The 17,598-nt window shown below is 50.1% G+C and overlaps 1 protein-coding gene across 1 annotated transcript in view; it reads left to right on the forward strand.

Annotated features, from left to right (window-relative positions):
• Positions 1 to 17,598, forward strand: part of UNC79 (unc-79 homolog, NALCN channel complex subunit) — a 305,852-nt gene that overhangs the window by 168,495 nt on the left and 119,759 nt on the right. The window contains exon 23 of the mRNA XM_069737139.1: positions 4,916 to 5,073. Within this exon, the coding sequence (XP_069593240.1) occupies positions 4,916 to 5,073 (158 nt within the window). The remainder of the gene's footprint in view (positions 1 to 4,915; positions 5,074 to 17,598) is intronic.

Below are 17,598 nucleotides of genomic sequence, written 5' to 3' on the forward strand. Positions count from 1 at the left end.
GAGACGACCGTCGCTTGGCGTGTCTCTGTCTACTAAGCGTGTGAAGAATCCTGCATCTGTCTGTCACCATCGACTTCCGGCTCCAAAGGGCACAGCAGGCATCCATCACTAACCTGCACTGGATCTGGAGGACATTGCAGCCTGTGCAGTGACAGTGCCGTCTCTGTTATCAGGTAGGACCAGCCCAGACTGGTTATTATTGTTGCTTCACAAGGGCTTAGCTCTCCCCAGCAGTAGCCCTAGTCCCTCACTTATGCACAATCTCAGAGAGGCCCATTCCTGTCTGTCCTGCAGCTCCTCCACCATATCAACACAGAAGCCCTCTAATGCCCGGGATGAGAGCACTCCCCTCCCTCCGGAGTGGGCCGTTGCCATGTCACAGTCGGTCTCAGACCTGACAAAAGTTTCACAGTCCCTGGTCCAGGTCCTGGAGCGACTTCCATATTTGTCTGCTGCCACCAGTGCTCCGAACGCCTCTCACGGTGATTCGCACGCACCTGACCACGACCTTCACATGGACAAATTGGGTACAAAGCAAAGGAAGCTGGATATTTCCAGTTCTTCCTCTAGTTCTCCAGGTCCCTCTGCATCCTCCTGGATGCATTCCTCACCCCATGCCCACTCGTCGGAGGCGGCTTTTGGGTTGGACATGGATTCTGAGTCTCAGTCTGATACAGACCAGACCTAAAGGATGCAGGATATGCTCAATAGCCTCATCTTGGTAAATACCCAAATTCTGAACCTAAGGGAGGACGAGGCACCTGCTCAGGAGCACTCCATTTCCTTCAAACGGGGAAAAATGTCCTTCCCGGAATTTCACTAATCATAGAGAATTTGTAACAATTATGTCTAAACACTGGGAACACCCTGAAATGCGCTTTTTAGGAAGAAGCTAAACATTCTCTATCCCTTTAGCCCAGACCTCGTTGATAAATGGGCAGAATCACCTAATGTGGGTCTGCTGGTTTCTCGCCTGTCTTCAAAGACAGTCTTGTCTCTACCGGACGATGCATCTCTTAAGGATTCTATGGATAGACAGATTGAATCCTTGGCTAAGTCAGCCTTTGTAGCAGCTAGTGCCTCCCTCTGTCTCATACTTGCCTCCACCTGGGTGGCAAAGTCCATGTCTGCCTGGGAAAGAATGCTTCGTCAAGGTATTCTAGCGGCAGCTCCTCCGGATGAGATAGCAGATCTGGCAGATCATATTATAATAATAATAATAATTTTTATTTATATAGCGCCAACATATTCCGCAGCACTTTACAATTAAGCAGGGACATGTACAGACAATAAATTCAGTATAAGTTAAGACAATTTAAACAGTGACATTAGGGGTGAGGTCCCTGCTCGCAAGCTTACAATCTACAAGGAAATGGGGGGACACAATAGGTGAAAAGTGCTTGTTATTTCAGGTCTGGCAATTATAATAAATAGGGATTTTCATATGAAGCTGCATGATGCGGTCATCAGCCCGTGTGTTTAAGTGCAATAGTCAAGTATCAAGTGCAGTTATCGTGTGCATGGAGGGTGTGGAGACAGATGAATAGTAGGGTGCAGATTCACATGCAGATAATATTTGGAAGTAGGGAAAAGGACAAAGTTAGTTTACTGAGTAGTTGATGTAGTAGGCTTGTTTGAAGAGATGGGTTTTTAATATTGCCCATGCCAGCAAATATCTCATGAACGCTTCCTTTCATGCGTCTGGTTGCTCCGCCAGGGCTACCAGCAACATCGTTGCTATACGTAGCATTCTCTGGCTGAAAGCGTGGAAGGCGGATCCGCCGTCAAATTAGTCTCTCACTGGCATTGCCTTCCAAGGCTCTAGACTTTTTGGGTCCAAGCTGGATCAAATAATTTCGAATGCTACCAGCGGGAAAAGCACCTCGCTTCCCCGGTCTAAGGCTAAACGTCCTTTTAATAGGATAAGATTCAATCTCGAGAGTTAGTGACTTCCGGCTACAAAATTGACATTTCTTCTCCCCCAGGAAGACGTTTCCTTCTGTCTCGCCTGCCAAGATATACTTTGCAGGCCCCAGGGGTTCTTCAGGCCGTCTCTTCCCTACCACGCACAGGAGTAATCGTCCCCGTCCCCAGAAACAAACAGTTTTCGGGGTTCTACTCTATTCTTTTCATAGTCCCGAAGAAAGATGGATCGCTCCGTCCGATTTTGGACCTCAAATGATTGAACTGTCACGTTCGGATTTGCCATTTCAGGTCGAAGTCCCTATGTCCGGTAATCGTGCTTCCATGGAACAGGGAGAATTTATTCACATTCCTTCCTTGGATGATCTTTTGATCAACGGGCCGCACCGCCGAGACTGCTGGAATATCAACAGAGAGAAGTCCACCCTGACCCCAGCTCAGCACCTGGTGTTTCTGGGTATAATGTTCGACACGACCCAAGCCGTGTCTTCCTTCCAAAGTAGAAGTTTTCATTCCTCTGCCAGGGGATCCGTACTCTAAAGCGACCAGCTTCTATCCCCCTACGGTTCTGCATGAGAGTTCTAGTTCCATACCTGTCCTCTTCAGTTCGCTCTCTGGTCAGCTTCGGGCAAGAGGACCGTCTCCCTGGATGGGCCCATGCTTCTACCTCTCAAGGTGAGGCCATCCCAAACCTGGTGATGCTATCAGTCCTATGAGGGAAGTCCTTCTTTCCTCTCCGGTGGCAGGTCTTCACCACCGACGCCAGTCTCCTCAGTTGGGGAGCGTATTTTCCTTCACCACACAGCACAGGGCCGCTGGAAGGCCCAAGAGGCCGCTCTCCCCATCAATCTCCTGGAGATCAGGGCAGTTTTCTTCACCTTCCCCACTGGCAGACCCTCTTCGTGGGTCAGCCAGTCTGCATACAGGCGGATAAACCATCAAGGCGGAACTCGCAGCAAACAAGTTATGATAGAGGTAACAAGGATTCTGCAATGGGCAGAACATTATGTTTCCACCATATCAGACGTGCACATCCCGGGGGTTGAAAATCGAGCCATCAGGGTCTCGCTTCGGACAAGTGGTCGCACAGCCCCGCCCTCTTCATCCAGATATGCAGAAATGGGCCACCCCAGACGTCGACCTGATGGCGTCTCAGATGAACCACGAGGTTCCCCAGTCCATAGCCAGGCCCCAGGATCCGCTAGCCATCCGTTGCGATGCCCTAGTAATCCCATGGTCATAATTCCAATTGCCTTATCTTTTTCCGCCTCTCTCCTTGATCCGAGAGTCGTGAAAAAAAAAGATAAAGGCAGAAGGGATCCTCGTAATTCTGATAGCTCCAGACTGGCCAAGAAGGGCCTGGTGAACATGCACATGGACGCCTCCTGAAAGCTTCCAGGCTGTCCAGATCTTCTTTGAGTTTAACAGCATGGCCATTGAGGCCGTAGTCCTGAGAGAGGCTGTTTTTTCCCATCAGGTCATTCAGACCATGATTAGGGCCAGAAAACCAGCATCCTTTCGTATCTACTACAGATACTGAAAGAAAGGCCTTCTTCTGGTGGAGTGAGGACAATGGATAGGTCTCTGTCCTTTTCTCTTCCTTCCATTCTTGGTTTTCTACAAGCGGGTCTTGACTCGGGTGTATCGCTCAGTCTATTCTTTTCCAACGAAATCTGGCTTCTTGTTCCCAGGTAAAGACCTTCAAGGATTTGCCCACCTGGCACCTCCTTATCGTTTTCCGATAGATCTATGGGATTTTAACCTTGTCTTTGACACCATCCAGCGCGCTCCTGTTGAGCCCATTCAAGACATTACGTTTCTCTCCTGTCATAGAAAGTTGTTTTCTTAGTTGAATTACGTCCATCAGAAGAGTTTCCGAGTTAGCGGCATTGTCCTGCCGTTCCTCTCTCCTGATTCTACATCAGGACAAGGGACTTCTCAGGCCTGTTCCTTCCTACCTAAGGTGGTCTTTTCATTTTTCATTAATGAAGACATTGTCCTTCCTTCTCTGTGACTCTCTCCAGTCCATCCCCTGGAGAAGTCCCTCCATAAGCTGGATCCCGTCAGAGCTATCCTAGTCTACCTTTCAAGGTCTGCTCCCTTTCATCAATCTGATGCTCTGTTTTTCATCTCTGAAGGTTGTCGTAATGGGCTTCTAGCTTCTAAGTTCACTATTGCCGTGGAGGCATATCGCGTTCAGGACAGACAGCCTTCTCTGGGGGTATAGGCTTACTCCGCTCAGTGGATGGGGCCTCCTGGCTGTTCGTCTCCAGACCTTGGCTTTCCAGATTGTAAGGCCGCGACCTGATCATCTTTGCACTCCTTTGGGAGTTTTTACAAGGTTCATACTCATGCATCGTCTGATGCAGGCCTGGGAAGGAAGGTGCTGCAGGCGGCAGTTTCGCAACGGCCGACCTGAGTCCGTTTTCTCCCACCCTAGGGACTGCTTTGGGACGTCCCATGGTTACCTATGTCCCACAATGAAGCGATAAAGAAAGAGGTATTTTTGGTACTAACCGTAAAATCTCTTTCTTTGAGCCTTCATTACACAGCACCCTCCCTAATTGTTTGTACCATTACTGGGACCATGTGCCTTTGTTGTTGGGTTGATGCATATGTTGAGTTTTTGGTTGCTTCTCCTACTGCTTTAACACTAACTGAGTTAGGTACTACTTTGTACCTGTCGGTGGGGTGTACACTGCGGAGGAGGAGCTATTTTTCTTTTTTTCCTAACGACAGCAGCATGCACCCATGGTTACCTGTGTCCAAGAAAGATGTTATGGTGAGTACCAAAAATCCCTCTTTTTTGAATTTACCAAATGGCTGCAATGAAACAAAGAGTGAAAAATTTAAAGGGGTCTTTCCGTACCCACTGTAAATCTATAAGAAAAGTGTTTGCAGCTTTGAGGATTCATATCTGTAATTTCTTGCTGTGTATGTTTGCTGCCTTGATACTTGAACATAAAGGACCAATCATTGTTTTCTTCCGCAGCTTGTGGCGAGTTCTGAAGTCTGAGTTCTCGCAGTTGTCATCTTTGGGGGTCCCCCTGCTTCTGCACTCTCTATCCCTTCCCTATGGAGCAGATATTTTCTGGACAGTGATAAACTCCAACTTTAATAGCAAAGATTGGAAGATGAGGTTTGAAGCAGGTAAAATCCATTTCTGTTTCTATTTCTGGGAAATCTGGGTGACTATATGGCTGCTGGAACACAGTTCATAGGGGCTATAACCCAGCTTTCCAGTGCCGATCGCAGCATTCCGGGTTCCAGCAGAGGGCTTACAGCCCCTCTGCCTTTGGATCGGAGACCTTGCAGAGTCCCGATCATTGCCATGGTGACCGGATGTCGTCATGTGCTAGGAAACTTGCTGATCATGCGCAGTGCATGATCAGTAAGTTTCTCTGTTTGTGCAAAGTGTTCAGCCTTCAAAAAATGATAGTCCCATAGTGGGACAAAATAAAAAAGTAAAAAAATGTTTTTGACATACCGTATATACTTGTGTATAAGCCGAGATTTTCAGCATGTTTTTGGTGCTGAAAATGCCCCACGAGTCATTGTCCAGAAAGGCAGGGGGCTAGGGGAAGCGGCGGTGCAGTGGCAGAAGCTGACTAGCAGAAGACATCATACTCGCCCTCCTCACGCCGTCGCTGCATCTCTGTCCCTGCTCTATCTCCGTCCCGGCGGCTTTTCCTGTCTGAGCGGTTACGTGGTACCACTCATTAAGGTAATGAATATGCACGGGTCTCCACTCCCATAGGCGTCAAGCGCATATTCATTACCATTATGAGCGGTGCCACGTGACCACTCAGTACAGGAGAGCTTGCTGCCCCGAGACAACGGAGATGCAGCGACGGTGCGAGAAGGGTGAGTAGGACGGGGGGTGAGCCATGCATACAACGATGGGACGGGGGGGGGGGGGGGGGAGGTAGCCATGCTAGACCGGGGAGCCATGCATACAACAAAGGGAGCCACATACACCAGGACAGGACGGTCGGGAGCCACACATAGCAGTTCAGGATGGGGGAGCCACACATAGCAGGACAGGATGGGGGAGCCACACATACCAGGACAGGACTGGGGAGTCGCACATACCGGGACAGGGGGAGCCACACATAGCAGGATAGGACGGGGGAGCCACACATACCAGGACAAAACAGAGGAGCCACATACCAGGACAGGACGAGGGAGCCACACACCAGGACAGGATGGGGAAGCCACATACCAGGACAGTGACGGGGGAGCCACGCATACTAGGACAGGGATGAGGGGACAATGCATACCCTGCTTATACTCGAGTCAATAAACTTACCCAGTTTTCTGTATACTCGGGTTAGCTTATACTCGAGTATATGCAATAATTGTAAAAAATATATATTTTTTTAAATCAAAAAATAATAATTAAAAAATTTAAAGATTTTGTATCTATAAATAAACGTTTGAATGAAAAAAAAAAACCAATAAAAAAATAATAGCACACATGCAGTGCCTTGCGAAAGTATTCGGCTCCCTGCAACTTTTCAACCTTTTCCCACATATCATGCTTCAAACATAAAGATACCAAATGTAAATTTTTGGTGAAGAATCAACAAAAAGTGGAACACAATTGTGAAGTTGAACGAAATGAATTGGTTATTTTAAATTTTTGTGGAAATTCAAAAACTGAAAAGTGGGACGTGCAATATTATTCGGCCCCTTTACTTTCAGTGCAGCAAACTCACTCCAGAAGTTCATTGTGGATCTCTGAATGATCCAATGTTGTCCTATATGCCTAATGATGATAAATATCCACCTGTGTGTAATCAAGTCTCCGTATAAATGCACCTGCTCTGTGTGTCTCAGGGTTTTGTTTGATGCACAGAGAGCATCATGAAGACCAAGGAACACAACAGGCAGGTCCGTGATAATATTGTGGAGAAGTTTAAAGCCGAATTTGGATACAAAATGATTTCCAAAACTTTAAACATCCCAAGGAGCACTGTGCAAGCGATCATATTGAAATGGAAGGAGTATCATACCACTGCAAATCCACCAAGACTTGGCCGTCCCTCTATACTTTCATCTCAAACAAGGAGAAGACTGATCAGAGATGCAGCCAAGAGGCCCATGATGACTCTGGATGAACTGCAGATATCTACAGCTGAGGTGGACAGTCTGTCCATAGGACAACAATCAGTCGTACACTGCAGAAATCTGGCCTTTATGGAAGAGTGGCAAGAAGAAAGCCATTTCTCAAAGATATCCATAAAAAGTGTGGTTTAAAGTTTGCAACAAGCCACCTGGGAGACACACCAAACATGTGGAAGAAGGTGCTCTGGTCAGATGGTCAAAATTGGACTTTTTGGCAACATTGCCAAATGATTTGTTTGGCTTAAAGGCAACACAGCTCATCACCCTGAACATACCATCCCCACTGTCAAACATGGTGGTAGCAGCATCATAGTTTGGGCCTGCTTTTCTTGAGCCGGGACAGGGAAGATGGTTAAAATTGATGGGAAGATGGATGGAGCCAAATACAGGACCATTCTGGAAGAAAACTTGTTGGAGTCTGCAAAAGACCTGAGACTGGGATGGAGATTTGTCTTCCAACAAGACAATGATCCCAAACATAAAGCAAAATCTACAATGGAATGGTTCACAAATAAACGTATCCGGGTGTTAGAATGGCCAAGTCAAAGTCCAGACCTCAATCCAATCGAGAATCTGTGGAAAGAGCTGAAAACTGCTGTTCACAAACGATCTCCATCAGACCTCACTGAGCTCGAGCTGTTTGCCAAGGAAGATTGGGCAAGAATTTCAGTCTCTCGATGTTCAGAACTAATAGAGGCATACCCCAAGCGACTCGCAGCTGTAATCGCAGCAAAAGGTGATTCAACAAAGTATTAAGTTAAAGGGGCCAAATAATATTGCACGCCCCACTTTTCAGTTTTTGAATTGCCACAAAAATTTTGTATAACCAATAAATTCAACTTCACAATTGTGTTCCACTTGTTATTGATTCTTCACCAAAAATGTACATTTGGTATCTTTATGTTTGAAGCATGATATTTGGGAAAAGGTTGAAAAGTTCCAGGGAGCCGAATACTTTCGAAAGGCACTGTATTTGATATCGCTGCGTCCGCAACTACCCGACCTATAAAACTGTCCCACTATTTATCCCCTTTAGTGAACACCAGAAATAAAATCAATAAAAAACAAGGCAAAAAACAATGCTTTATCATCATGCTGCCGAATAAAAAGTGGAATAAAATGCGATCAAAAAGATGGATATAAATAAACCTGGTACCGCTGAAAAAGTCATCTTGTCCAACAACAACAAAAAGCAGCGATACAGCTCCATCAGCAGAAATATAAAAAAGTTATAGCTGTCAGAATAAAGCGATGCAAAAATAATTTTCTTTATCGCTTCATTGGGGGACACAGGTAACCATGGGTGTATGCTGCTGTCGCTAGGAGGCTGACACTAGGCAAAAAAGGAAAATAGCTCCTCCTCAGCAGTATACACCCACTGACAGGCACAAAGCACCTCAGTTTAAGCTTAGTGTCTGTAGGAGGTGGACCTGGATCTGATCCCAGTTCCGCAGTTTTTCCTTTTCAGGTCACCTGTTGTGTTTTATTAATCTTTTCCCTTTGTATTTCAGGTTCATCTTTTTAGGGTATCTGTGTAATTTCTCACCCTGTTTTCCCGTTCGTATGCGACTGAGAGAGCAGAGTAGTGTCACCCACATCACCCACTCTCGGATCCGCAGGCAGGACTTTATCCCCTGTCATCCTTATTGGTGTTTCAGGGTGATTTCTGGTGGCCAGTCCTTGCCTTTTCCCCACCTCACCCCTCTCCTCAGAGAGAGCTGAGAGGAAGACGGTGGTCACCAGTGGTGGCCTCCCCTCTTCTTGTAAGGGGTTGATGCCGTCTTCTGCACCGTCTGGAGATGGTGCGGGAAAGAGGATCCCTGTTTCCAGGGACCTTCTTCCACCCGAGGGCTCCTGACGTGATCCTCATCTGCGAAGAGGAACTGTGAACCCACCTTGCGGGTAATATATGTTTCCATTCCACCGCAGCGGCGCAGGCAAGACTCGTCACATTTCCGTTCTTTAACAGGGACAGGGCGGCTTTAAGCATTATTTTTTGCAGCCGTGGCCATTTTCGGTACCAGGTATCCCCTTTTCATCTTTGGCTGCGCCCCCTCTCTGGTTCTGGCTTCCTTGGCAATTCCCTATCGAGCACTTGAATTTCGCACTCTTTTTGGGCCAGTAGGATGCCTCGCTGGGTCAAAGAGTCTCTTCTGTGGCCAGGCCACGCCCCCCGCTTTGCGCACGTCTTTTCTGCGCCTTTTTTATTTCCTCCTATCGGAGCTCCCTCTCCCGGCCTAGACACATCCCCCTGCGATTCTCCAATCAGAGGGGCGCTTTCTGTTTCTGCCGGCCTGCAGATCCTCCGGGCTGGCCATGCTCCAGGGTGCGCCAGCTAATCGGATGCAGTCTTTCGTTTTCACCAGCTGCCACCTTAGCCACGCCCACCGCTCTGCAGCTCGCTTGCTGTTTCAGCATTGCCGATGCCATCTTGGATCTTGTGCCTCAGCAGATTGCGCGTTCTGTCTGTGACACTGTCTTTCCCTGCTTTCTTCTGCGCATTTGGCATCAGACCTCGCTGCATATACCTGCGGACATCTGACAAGGAGGACACAGCTAACCTATCACTCATCTGCTGTTCATCGCTGGCATCCGGTAGGCTCTGCCCTCTCTCTCTCTCTTTCCTTGCCTCTGTCCCTCTTATAGCCCCTTTTCAGTAGTATCACAAAGGCTCAACTTATGCCCAACTCTGCAGGGGCTTCTCGTCCTCCTTCTAAGCCCACTGTGATTCATTACGCCTGCGCCCGCTGCAAAAGAAATTGGTCTTCAGGTCAGTCTTCACCTTTCTGTCTGTCCTGCAGCCCTTCCACCATGTCTGCCCCACAGGAGCACTCTAACGCCTTCGGAGTGGGCTGTTGCCATGTCACAGTCAGTCTCTGACTTGACTAAAGTATGACAGTCCCTGTATAATGTCCCTGCCGGAATCATTGCATGGCTTTCCATCTCCCATCAGACAGATACACCATCTTACTTACTTATGTCTCCTGCCTGCTGTTTTCATACTTCCTGGCTGTGTGCTTAGGGGGGCGGTGCCGGCACTCCCTGATTCTAAAAGAGACAGTGTGCACCTTCCTAAGGTGTCCCAAGCCAATTGCCTAGAGGCATCAGGTTCTTAAGGCTTCTCCACCCACAGGGAGATGCCTGAGCAACAATTTCTCTCAGTCTGTATTCTGCTACTGAGTTTCCAGGTCCTGTCCTGTTTTCCGTTTCCCTGGGGGCTCCATACCCAGGCCCGTTTCTATGCTCTTTGTGTCCTGTTTTCCACCTCCGTGGGGGCTGCATACCCAGGCCCGTTTCTGTGCTCTCTGTGTCCTGTTTCCGTCACCCTGGGGGCTGTATACCCAGGCCTGAATCCTTTGTCCTGAACTTGTTCCCGTGTCTGTCCTTGTCTGAAATTTGTCCTATACCTGTACCTGTTTGTATCCTTGTTTGTTACCTTCCCTACTCAGTTGTGTGTATCCTTGTGTCCACTCCTTCTGCTCTGCTCTGTTCTGCTCTCCGCGTCTTGCTCTGCTCACCGCATCCTGTGGCTCTGCTCGCCGCACCCAGCAGCTCTGCTCTGCTCCTGTTCCACATTCTGTGGTACTGCTCTGCTCCTGTTTCGCAACCTTGGGCTCTGCTCGCTGCACCCAGTGGCTCTGCTCTAATCTCCGCACCCAGCAGCTCTGCTCTGCTCCTGTTCGCACCCTGCGGCTCTCCTCTGCTCCTGTTCTACAACCTGCGGCTCTGCTCTCCGCACCCAGCGGCTCTGCTTCTGTTCCGCACCCTGCGGCTCTGCTCCTGTTCCACAATCTGTGGCTCTGCTCTTCTAGCTGCATCCTGTGGCTCTGCTCTGATCGCCACATCCTGCAGTTCTGCTCTGCTCCTGTCCCGCATCCTGTGGCTCTGCTCTGCTCCCGTCCCGCATCCTGTGGCTCTGCTCTGCTCCTGTCCCGCATCCTGCTGTTCGGCTCTGCTCCCGTCCCACATCCTGCGGCTCTGCTCGCTGCATTTTGCAGCTCTGCTTTGCTCCTGCTCTGCACCCTGTGTGTCTTTGTCCCTCCAGTCTGAACTGGTTCCTAACAGCTCCTGTCCCTCCAGTCTGAACTGGTTCCTACCTGCTCCCTTATCCTACTCGTACCTGCCTGTGTTTCTGTCCTACCTGTTACCATCCCGATTCCTCCAGTGTGTTCTGTGCCCGCCTGCCTGCCAGAGTGCCAACCCTGCCTGCCAGAGTGCCAGCCGTGCCCACCTGCCTGCCAGATTGCCAGCTGTGCCTGCCTGCCAGAGTGCCAGTCATACCCGTCTGTCTGCCAGAGTGCCAGCCGTGCCCACCTGCCTGCCAGTTTGCCAGCCGTGCCTGCCTGCCAGAGTGCCAGTCATACCCATCTGCCTGCCAGAGTGCCAGCTTTGCCGCTTGCCTGCCAGAGTACCAGTCGTGCCTGCCAGAGCTCCAGTCTGCCCGTCTGTACTAGCTCGCACCTGTCACAAGTATTCCGTCCCCCAGTGGGATCAGCTGCTACAGCCAGACACCGCACTGGAGTGGTACCTGGTAGCTACCTGCCGCACAAGCCTGACCTCCAGTGAACACCAAGGTAGCTGCTTAGTAACGCCCCTCCAGGGTAGTCTGGTTTGTGGCACAGTGGGGCCACAATCCTCACTCGCGCCACCCAGTCAGGGCGCGAGCGCTACACCCTGATCCAGGTCGTGGAACATCTTCCACATCTATCTGGCACCAACAGTGCTCCGAACGCCTCTCACGGTGATTCGCACCACCTGACCAAGACCTTCACAGGGACATATCGGGTACAAAGCCTAGAAAGTGGGCTCTTTCTAGCTCCTCATACAGTTCCCCGGGTCCCTCTGCATCATCTAAGATGCACTCCTCTCCCCATGCCCCCTCGGAGGTGGCTTTTGGGTCCGATGTGGATTCCCAGTCTAAGTCTGAATCAGACCAGGCCTAAAAATGCAGGATATGGTAGATAGCCTTATATTGGCTATTACCCAGATTCTTAACCTAAAGTAGTGCGAGGTTCCCGCTCAGGAGCACTCTGTTACCTTCTAACGGGTAAAACGTCCTTCCCGGACCTTTCCCAATCACAGAGAATTTGAAGTGACTGTAGCTAAACATTGGGAACATCCCGAAAAGCGCTTTCCGGGAAGGAAGCAGCTAGACATCCTTTTGCCCAGACCTTCTTGGTAAAAGGGCAGAGTCCCCTAAGGTGGACCTGCCGGTTTCCTCTCCTGTCTTTCGAGACAGTTCCGTCTCTACCCGATGGTTTGCAGATCGAGTCTTTGGCTAAATCAGTCTTTGAAGCGGCTGGCGCCTCCTTCTGCCCCAGCTTCGCTTCCACCTGGGTGGCAAAGTCCATCTCTGCCAGGGCAAAAATTCTTCGCCAGGGCATCCTAGCAGCAGCTCCTCCGGACGAGATGGCAGATTTGGCAGACCAGATTGCACACGCTGGCAAATATCTTTTGACTGCCTCTTTGGATGCGGCCGGTTGTTCCGACAGGGCAAACAGCAACATCAATTCTATATCCCGTATCCTCTGGTTGAAGGCGTGGAATGCAGATCCACCCTCAAAAAAGTCTCTCACTAGCCTGACCTTTCAGGGTTCTAGGCTTTTCGGGTCCAAACTGGATCAGATCATTTTGGACGCTCCTGAGGAGAAAAGTACCTCTCTTCCTCAGTCCTTTCCATAAGAAAGGGCCCCTGCCTTTTCGTTCCTTTCAACCCATCTCTTCTTCAGGGACTTCCTCCCAACAGGATCGCTCTTCCGTCCCAGCGGAAGGAAGAAACCATCCTTCAAACCTGCACCTCACTAGAGGCCAAAGGGTCGCTCCTCCAAGCCCTCTGGGTCTCGCTCTCACAGGTTCTCTTCTAAGTGATGGGCTACCTCTACCTGGCAATATCTCCAGGGTGGGAGGCTGGCTTCTTTTCTTCAGGGACGCAGGGTTGTCGGTGGTCGACGATGCCTGGGTAAGAGAGATAGTTACGTCCGGTTACAATATCGATCTTTCTTCCCCCCCCCCCCCCCGCAGGAAGACGTTTCTTTCTGTCTCACCTGCCAAGACACCTGTCTCAGACCTCACGGATTTTTCAGGCCGTGTCCTGGAAAGAACAGTTTTCAGGATTCTCCTCCAATTTTTTCGTAGTCCCAAAGAAAGACGGATCGCTTAGTCGGATTTTGGACCTTAAACAGTTGAACCGCCACGTTCGGATCCGCCATTTCCATATCTTTACATTCCTGTTTGTGTTCAGCATCAGAGATTCCTTCGGTTCGCGATCCATGAGGATCATTATCCGTTCACGGCCCTTGCTTTCGGCCTGGCCTCTGCCCCCAGAGTGTTCACGAAGGTCTTGGCAGTGGTCATGGCCATCCTTCGCTCCAAGGGGATTCTCATAATTCTTTACTTGGACGATCTTCTGATGAAGGAGCCGTCCCACCGAGACTGTGACCAGAGGTCTTCAGATCACTCTGGACACTCTGGTTCATCTCGGCTGGATAGACAATAGGGAGAAGTCCTCCCTGACCCCAGCTCAGCACCTGGTGTTTCTGGGTATGAGGTTTGACACAGTCCAAGCCCGTGTCTTTCTTCCAAAGAAAATGTTTTCTCCTTCGCCTCATTGGGGGACACAGACCATGCTCTGACCATGGGTTGTATGCTACTTGCCACTAGGAGGCTGACACTAAGTTAACACAAAAAAGTTAGCTCCTCCTCTGCAGTATACACCCTTGTGCTGGCTCCCAGTTATTGCTTAGTGTCCGTAGGAGGCACGCGAACGGGTCTGCTATTCAGACCCAAAACTCTTTATTATTTTATTTTTACAATTTTTACATTTTTGATATTATTTTTTACAATGGACAAACTGGCGACGGATCCTTTCAAGGCTCTGATTTCCCTGAACCATCAACAGGCAAGCATGGAGAGTGTCGCCTCTCCGTATCCTCTCCAGCGACGTGGAATGCCACGCCTGAGCTGATTCTTAGGGGTGACGGGTCCCTTCAAGGGCACTGATCTCCCCACACCTTCAACGGACGAGCACATGGAGTGTCGCCTCCTTGTATCCTCTTCCGCAGCAAGGCCTATTGCCGGACATTCAGCCCTGTCCCATCCTAAAGGATTAACCCCCTTGGATGTACAGAGGCCCACCTCGTGGCGTCCGAGCAACCCCCAATACACCACCACTGTTAAAGCGGTTGGTACAAGGAGACGGATGGTTCCTCTCCACCTCTTTCCTAAAGGGATGGTGGATTGAGGGTTTTCCCCCCTATCCCTGCACTGTCCAAACCAGCGGCACAGGAGGACCTGCAGCAAGCTGCCTTATCTGCCACCCGGCAGCCTCTCCGAATAAGTGCCGGGGATGGAGGGTTCCTTTCAGGCGGTCTGGGGCGGAGCTGGGTAAGGGGGACTTATTCTCATTGCGGGGGCGCACATTGGCGCCGGCCAGCACCGCAAATTTAGTCCCTGGCTTTGGCCCTATTCTAGGCCTAACCCATGACTCTGCCCACCCTATGATGTGATGCGGAGGCTCCACCCACCAATCCTGGCTCTTCTCGCACTGTAAGAGAAGCGCCTCTGAAATCTTGGGGGCCATCTTCCCCTCCCCCCCCCCCCCCTCCCTGACAGCCTCAGCACTATCTGCCATCAGGACAGAGACAGCAGGGGTCCGCGCAGGAGGAGTAACGCAGGAGGAGCGGGGACACAGACCTGGGAAAGGGAGCGCTGCATTTTACAGATTGAATCCCTCTCCCTGCTGTAACTCCTTATTTTCTTGGCAGTACCCCTTCTTAGCAGCCCCTAATATTATAGGGCCACATAGAAGGGTACATCATGTCCCAGCCTAAGGCATCAAAAAGGTCTAACAAGACTATCGCTATATTCTTTACTTCATGCTCCTCCTGCCAATCTGCGTTCACCGCTCTGCAATGCCTGTGACCCCAACTGCGCTCAGGAGCCCTCCACCGCCACCAAGCCCAGTGTACCTAATCCCCCTGAGTGGGCTTCATCACTGTCTCAATCCATGTCTTTGCTGGCCAAAGCGATTGAATCCCTCTGTGATCCTTCTGGGGACCAGAGCGTCTGCAGGACTGATGTAGACGGATCCTCCCCTAGCCGGCAGCAGTCGCTTAGCAGGGGCCAAAAGCACTCTAGAAGTCGTCAGGCACCTAGAAAATGGATCCGTAGCACGTCTCCTCAGCAGACACTTGCCTTGTCACCTCAGAGCTCTGTTTCTCGCTCTCCCTCTCCAGAGGTCAGTAGCGAAAGCGAATCTGACTGCGAATCTGATGGTTCTTTTGATCTGGATTCGCCAGAGTTTCAGAAGACAGTGGATTTGCTTATTGAGGCAGTCAACCAGGCTTTAGAGGTTGAGGAAGATTCCGGCTCCGCTCCGGATCAGACTGTGTCCTTAAAGAGGACTAAACACTCTCATAAGGCTTTTGCTATTCACCCTGAATTTAGAGCCATAGTTAATAGGCACAGAGAGCGCCCGGATAAACGCTTCACAGGACAAAGGCCTTTTGAAGCCAAGTATCCTTTGTCAGCTGATCTGAAAAAGGATTGGGTGGATTCTCCGGTGGTAGACCCTTTAGTATCCCGCCTAGCATCCAAAACTCTCCTGTCCGTGCCGAATGGCTCATCCATCAAAAATCCCACGGACCGTCAGATAGATAGCTTGGCCCGATCTGTTTTTGAGGCCTCAGGTTCGGCTCTCTATCCATCCTTTGCCGCAGCATGGGTAGCTAAGGCTATGGTTTTCTGGTCAGAGACCTTAGCTAATTCACTTTGGAACAGTAACCTTCCTCCAGAGTCGACGCACCTTGCCAACCAAATTTCCAGAGCAGGCGATTACTTGGTACATGCTTCCTTGGATGCGGCCGCTTGTGCTGCTCAGTCAGCAGCCAATGCCATCTCTATCAGAAGGTCATTATGGCTCAGAGAGTGGAAGGCGGACTCTGCATCAAAAAAGTCTCTCACCTCCCTTCCTTATTAAAGCGGTCGCTTATTTGGAGAAAAGCTGGATCAGATCATTTCCGATACTACAGAAGGAAAGAGTAAATTCCTTCCCCAACAGAGACTTAGGCATCAGAGACAACAAATCCATTTCCGCTCCTTTCGTTCCACTCCAAGCTGGGCCACTACCACTACTTCGTCCGGTTCAAGACGTTCTCTACAAAGAGATGGAGGAACTCAGGTCTCGTACAGACCTAGCCAGCATTGGAAGTCCAGACCCAAACAATTGAGGCCTAAAGGACTTAGGTCCCAGAGATTTTCCTCACGCTATCAGTGCTATCCGGATGACACCGGCAGGGTAGGCGGCCACCTACTTTTCTTTCGCCAGGTCTGACTTTCCGTCGTCTCCAACGAGTGGGTCAAAGATCTGGTGTCATCCGGATACAAAATCGACTTTGTTACTCCTCCCCCTTCACGTTTCTTTCCCTCCCGTCCTCCCTTTTCAGAGGCAAGGGCAAACTTCCGGGCCATAGACGCATTGTGTCATGATGGCGGCACTGTCCCCGTCCCAGAAAGCGAAAGGTTTTGAGGTTTCTATTCAAACCTTTTTGTCATCTTAAAGAAGGACGGATAGGTAAGACCTATACTAGACCTCAAACTTCTAAACAAGTTTGTCTAGGTCCATCATTTCCGCATGGAATCTCTGCGTTCAGTTATCACAAGGGGAATTCTTGGATTCAATCGACATCCAAGACGCTTGCACATTCCAATTTTTCCCCCTCACCAGAGATTTCTGCGCTTCGCCATTCGCGACCAGCATTTCCAATTCATGGCCCCGCCCGTCGGCCTGGCTACTGCCCCCAAAGTGTTCACAAAGGTCATGGAGGCCATCATGTCCGTCCTGCACTCTCGGGGCGTGATCGTTCTGCCCTATATGGACGACCTGTTGATCAAAGGTCCGTCCTTCCACGACTGCGCGGAGTCCGTTTTAATTAATTACGATACTCTTTCTCGCCTGGGCTGGCTGATAAACTTAAGCAAATCCTCTCCGGTCCCAGCCCAGCAGATTTCCTTTCTACGAATGTCCCTGGACTCATCTCGGGGGATTGGTAATTCTCCCTCCAGACAAAGTCTTAGCCCTTCAACAAGGAGCCCGAGCGCTTCGTCAGTCTTACCCTCACTACATCCGATTTGCAATGAGGGTACTAGGAAAGATGGTGGCCGCAATGGAAGCTGTCCCCTTTGCGCAACTGCATCTTCGTCTCCTACAACATGCCCTTCTGGTAGCTTGGGACAGAAACCCTTTCTCCCTCGACCGAAGGTGCCGCTTATCCCCGCAGGTCAGACAGACTCTCAGGTGGTGGACCTTGAACTTTTCCCTCAATTGGGGGAAGTCTTTTCTACCCATTCATTGGCTAGTGGTGACTACTGATGCCAGTCTTTCGGGCTGTGGAGCAGTCTTCCACCACCACCACACTGCTCAGGGCCGCTGGTCAATTGAGGAATCGAAGCTACCGATCAACGTTCTGGAGATCCGTGCTATTCGACTGGCCCTGCAACACTCCCATCATCTTCTGGCGGGTCACGCCATCCGTATCCAATCAGACAACG

This window comes from Ranitomeya imitator, chromosome 1 (assembly GCF_032444005.1).
Source record: "Ranitomeya imitator isolate aRanImi1 chromosome 1, aRanImi1.pri, whole genome shotgun sequence".
NCBI lineage: Eukaryota > Metazoa > Chordata > Amphibia > Anura > Dendrobatidae > Ranitomeya > Ranitomeya imitator.